The following is a 5,660-nucleotide window of genomic DNA, read 5'->3' as shown; positions in this document are numbered from 1 at the left end:
ACGGCACCAACAGTGAAAGGGTTAAGGGATAGAAATCCTGTAAATTAGGGGTCTGGTCTTACTGTAAACCAAACTACCGAAAAAAATTCAAGCAATAGCAGTGCTTTATAATGTTGACAAGCCCAGCATGACCAGAAATAAATACCATGACAAAAAAACACATGAAAATTCAGGTGAGGATATTATGAGGAGTCTTAGGTAGATACAGTAGGTTTCAGCATCAGTGATGAAATTTGCAATGATAATGCTTTTCATAGATTTTAAAAATTTACTGACTAAGGAGAGTGGAGATGAAAACACTGGTCAGCTAACCCACTGTATTGCTGGGCCTTCTACCACAATCGTTACACAAACTGCATAGAAATCCAACCCACTCATTTGGGTATATGATAGTGACAGCACTAGTGAAGAAGAAGTAAGCTTTGATGATGATTCCTATAAGGAACCCCAATGGAAATAAGTCACTCTGTCTGACTTTTTTGGGTTATCCTAGGTACTTTACACATATGCTGGTATGTATGATAATCTATGTAACTGTATTTGTGTATACCTGAATAAACTTACTTACTTAAGAGAAAGATAAATTCTAGTGTAGTGAGGCTGGATTTACTAGAAAACAAAAAGCAAGTACAGCTAGCCCTCCACCTTTGCAAGCTTCGAACATTCTCGAATGCCCAGCTGCCCAATCATATTTACCAAACAAATGCGGGGGGAAAAAGTATGGGAAAACGCTTCCCGCCGTGTCCCTACTACCCTCCCTTACCTCCAATCAACTGGCATTAGTAAGTGCATGGCTATCATCATCATCGTCCGTCATCATCATCACAAGTCATCTGAGTTTGTCTGCCTAACCTTATGAGTGGTGAGTGTTTTGTTTGTTCATTGTACATGTATTTGTTTTTAAACCATAACATGTATGTATATACAATATTTTATGATGTTTTCTTGTGTTTTATGATTGTTCATAGTTCATTAGGTTAAGGAAGCAGTTTTGTTAGGCCAAGTAAATGATATTATATTTCCCTACAATATATTTGCACATCACAACATTCGCGAACTCTACAGTACAGTATTATTATATTTCCCTACTTCACATCTGCACACCAAACATTCACGAATTTTCAAGATTCGCAAGGTTCTTGATCCCCTAACCCTCGCGAATGTGGAGGACCTTCTGTATACAGTGGGAGGCAGGCCATATACCCCTCCCTGCCAAAGCAGTTTTATTGGCAAATGGCCAAACTTTGTGCTCATTCATTACCTGGAGAGGGTTTCAGGGGTCAACGCAACCGTGGCCCGGTCTGAGACCAGGCCTCATGGTGGATCAAGGTCTGATCAACCAGGCTGTTACTGCTGGCCCCACGCAAGCTGATGTACGAACCACAGCCCAGTTGGTCAGGTACTGACTTTAGGTGCCTGTCCAGTGCTTTCTTGAAGACAGCCAAGTTTCATCACTCATTCAGTTATACAAAAAGCAGAGTTTTTACCTGCATTACTGATTTGAAATTTTCAATGAATTTGGTGACCTTAGTCAACCACCGCTCTCTCTTTCTACGAAGTTTCTGCTTAGTGGATTCTTCCTTTCTACTGTAAACCTGAAAAATTAGATGCAATACAGTACAAGCAACTGGCAACATTTCACTTCAACATTACCATAACCAAACTAGCATGCAGAATTAAGTGCCAAATGTTATGGAGACACCCATAACATCTAAACAGCTACATGAAGACATTACAAATGTTTTGGGAAGTCTAAATGTAGCCAATCCCTCAAAAATGGGGAATTTTCAGACAAAACAAAGACATTAAAGAATAGTAAAAATAGATTACATTTTAATATAACAATGTTCAGGATGCCTAAGGTTAAATTATATGAAATTTGTGCCTTGCAATGATGGGTGATTCATCGAATATGTTATAATAATTAACTTGATATTACTGCTTTATATGTATTATTAATGTGACATTCTAACATATTGATCAGTGAGCTGTTTTATTACCTATTAGCAAAATAAGATGACATGACTCACAAAATCACAATAACACAATTGCAAACAAACCAGCATACAGGTGGGGTTAGAACCTATGGCAAGCGAGTCGTAAAATCCCAAGCCAGTGTGTAAGCAACTGGCTTGGAGTTTTATGACTCACTTGCAATGGGTTCTAATCCCACCTGTACTGCGGTTTATAAGATAACATGATTACCTTAATGATAATTCCTCTTTTTCTGTTTCAGTTACAATTTATTGTGATACAAAATTTAAAGTATAAGGATGCCACTTTCTTAATGAGGTTTTAAAATTAAATTATGCAATGACTGTATGTTTGTACATTATTTTATGTCAGCTATATAGAGTGGTTATGTAATCCTTAAGCCATACAATTTCTACAGACGTATTTTCAACCCTAACAGATTAATTTTTCCTCAGTTTTTAATATGAAAGTTTTAGCTTAATAAGAATAGAATGCCTTTCATACTACAGTGTCTAAATAGCTCATTTTTTTAGAGGATGTTTACTATAATAATAATAATAATAATAATAATAATAATGTTTATTTCTATGTAGAGGTTACAATGTGTAATTACAATTTTGATTTGCTAAGTACAAAGATAGCCAATATCATGCCGAGGCATTTCGGGCAAACTAATCCTAATACATAGTAACTAATTAAAACTAGATAAGATAATAGTACATAGTAATTACTGTATTACTTAAAACTAAACAGAATAGTGGTTAGCTGTTTTACAATCTTATTTGGACTTAATAAATCATATGTATACTTAGTACAAAATCTAATTTACAAGGAATGGTGCAGGTGGTAATATTTTATGGAATGACAGAATTAAAAGCCAGGAGGTCACATGATAAAACTAGTCAGTAGATGTTTGGTTGATTTGGTTAATATTGTGAGATAAGATGATTTTTTAGCAGAGTCCTAAATTTATAAGTTGTCTGGGGGTCCTTGACCTGTTCCGGTAGCGAGTTCCAGATCTTTGGGCCTTTTATGTGCATAGCGTTCTTGCATAGTGAGAGGGATGTTGAAAAGGGCCTTATGCTTTGTATTGTGATTGTGCATTCTGTTGTAACTGTCGAGGAGTAGTTTTAGGGAAGGGTTTACAGTGGAGTTTAAAGTTCTGTATATGTAGTAGGCACAATAATGTAGTACACTGGACTTATACCCAGATGAATAATGTTGCATACAGTGCATTACCATATTGTGGGTTCAATATGATACTTGTGGCACAGGTAAATTTACACAAATTCTTGATTTCAGCTAATATAAATACAAGCAGTTCATAACAGCAATGATTCCAACCAATCTGAATGAATATCAAAAATATACATATATAAAAATTTGTAATATAGATCCTCCTTCAGTGTATTATATTAATGCAGCAACCAGTTTTATTCAGCAAATAATCACACAGACATGATATTCAACCTGGGTGGCTGGTCGACGGTGTGGTGGGCAAGATTTTGTTTGTAGTGGAAGGAGAGGCGGAGAATAATTTGAAAACAATTGTAAGTAATTCTTCCCTATGGACAGAGGGGTGGACAAGATTTGAAAGCGAGTAGCTTTCAGATCTATGAGTAGCTGATGGGACTTATAGAAGCTGTGTATGTCTTCTAGCAAGTCTTTTATATGAGGCATATATGGGGGGTACAAATAGGACGTGCATCTTGCACTGAACGACCCACATGGGTTTAGCTTTTAACATGATCATTGAATTAATTACATAAATCAGAAACATTACTGGCACAAAAACTGATCCTCGAGGCACCCCACTGGTGCTATTTTATAATAGCACCTATAACATTTTTAAAATATGGGGTTTGCTTATGGTTCTTTGTGATACAATCTGTATAATTTTTCGACAAGTAGATGGTGTTTCTAACCTGTTTATCCGACTCATGTTGGTGTGAAGAGTCCTCGTGCTGGGCATTTTCCACCTCACGGACCAGTACTTCATACTGCACAGGAATCTGCTGTCGCTGATACAATATATATTTCAGGATGTCTTCAACGATATTTAAACACGAATATTTTGTAAGGCTTCTTTCTAACTTCACGTCAATTTTAATATTTTCCTTCAATCTCCGTTTGGTAGGTAAGTTGTGGTACATGTTTTCCTCAGCTCCAGTTGTTGTTATTGTTAAGGATCATCACAGTGGAAGCTGTAGTGAAGAATATATTATTATTATTATACTTAAAGGCAGTGTTGGAGTGAATGATGATGAAGTGTTTCTTCTTTTTCTGGTCACCCTGCCTTGGTGGGAGACGGCCGATGTGTTAATAAAAAATAAAAGAAAAGGTGGAAGGTGTATTTGAGAATATAAAGGCAGGATATCCTGACTGCATCATGAGTGGGAAGCCTCGGTAAGATGACCAGAAGTTCCAGCTGTGGGTATCATATGACTAAAATCCGCCTCAGGAAACACTTGTCTCTTTCCTGACAAACCTAACCTGAAACAATATACAAATATTCGTACGTAGGAGAATGAAACTTATGACGACGTTATGGTCCGACCTGGACTATTAACTAGCCATACCAGCGAGGAGGAGAGGCGGTGATGGTAGTAGTTGTAGTTGTCCTGATAGTAAGTAGTAGTAATGGTGTAATAGTGGCAGGGATGGTGATAAAAACGTAGTAATTGTAGTGGAGTGTTAGCGAGACAATAGAAGAAGTAGTAGTAGTAGTCGTAGTAAAAGTAGTAGTAGAAGTAATAGTAGTAAAGTAGTAGTAGTAGTAGTAGAGGTAGTTTAAGGTCAAGAGAACAAAAAGAAAAAAGGAGCACTGCAGGAGAGCTAGTGGTGTACAAAGGTGGGACCAAAAACACGGGACAGAGCCCACATAGGCAGAAGGAAAGGCAAAGAAAATATAGGAAAAGATACGCGGTAAGGAGAGGAGATGGAAATAAATGGTATAAAATACCGACACAATGGAAATATAAACACATATGCAGTATAATGTGATCCTTTATTGACTACGTTTCGCCCACACAGTGGGCTTTTTCAAGTCACAAACAGATCTGGCATAAACCTTGGTAATAAATACCGACAAGTTGGTTTAGAAAGACACGTAAGCAAACACTATAACATATTTATTAGAAAACGTTTCGGTCCTGGGACCTTGATCACTTGGTTAAAGTGATCAAGGTCCCAGGACCGAAACGTTTTCTAATAAATGTTAGTGTTTGCTTACGTGTCTTTCTAAACCAACAAACAGATCTACCTGGGGTGTTGTTGTTGTTAAAGATTCGCCGGTATTTTCCCGGCCCGGGCCCTTCCAAGTGGTGGCCCGACACTGGCTCCCTGTCTAGGGAGTGTCTGAGACCTAAGTCTCCCATGGGAGGAGGCACAAGTACCCCCCTCATCTTGTAAGGTACAAACTCGGGCTCTGGCACCAACCATGCCCTAGAAGGGCAATGCATGGTGTCGATCGTGCTAGCGCTGTGCTCTCCTGTGTGGAGTGTCGTGTGTTGGTGTTCATTTTCATTCATGTTGATTCGCAGGTCCTTCTGGCCCAGGTCTTCTCCAGATGGTGACCCGGCAGTGGCCCCCCGGGTGGGGGGTGACGATAATCATCTTTCTTCTTTCTTGGCCCTCCAGTTGGAGGATGTCGTCTTCTTCTATCTTGCGCTGACTTCCCCAAAGAG

At 38.4% G+C, this 5,660-nt stretch overlaps 1 protein-coding gene across 1 annotated transcript; it reads right to left on the bottom strand.

Annotated features, from left to right (window-relative positions):
* LOC138853970 (uncharacterized) lies at positions 1-4,994 on the bottom strand. The gene is made up of 2 exons (XM_070094138.1): positions 3,900-4,994; positions 1-1,595 (listed from the first exon to the last, which is right to left on the bottom strand). Exons 1-2 carry the CDS (start codon positions 4,125-4,127, stop codon positions 1,464-1,466), a joined length of 360 nt encoding a protein of 119 aa, XP_069950239.1. The 5' UTR covers positions 4,128-4,994; the 3' UTR covers positions 1-1,463.
* Between the last annotated feature and the right edge of the window lie 666 nt (positions 4,995-5,660).

This window comes from Cherax quadricarinatus, chromosome 44, assembly GCF_038502225.1.
Source record: "Cherax quadricarinatus isolate ZL_2023a chromosome 44, ASM3850222v1, whole genome shotgun sequence".
NCBI lineage: Eukaryota > Metazoa > Arthropoda > Malacostraca > Decapoda > Parastacidae > Cherax > Cherax quadricarinatus.
The sequence above is the reverse complement of the archived record's forward strand: the minus strand, read 5'-3'. Positions and strand labels throughout refer to the sequence as shown.

Bases quoted from the DNA above. Each gene is read 5' to 3' on its own strand.
- LOC138853970 (XM_070094138.1), bottom strand. From the start codon at position 4,127: ATGTACCACAACTTACCTACCAAACGGAGATTGAAGGAAAATATTAAA. The intron at 1,596-3,899 runs GTTAGAAACACC...CTAATTTTTCAG, and splicing joins AACATGAGTCGGATAAACAG to GTTTACAGTAGAAAGGAAGA.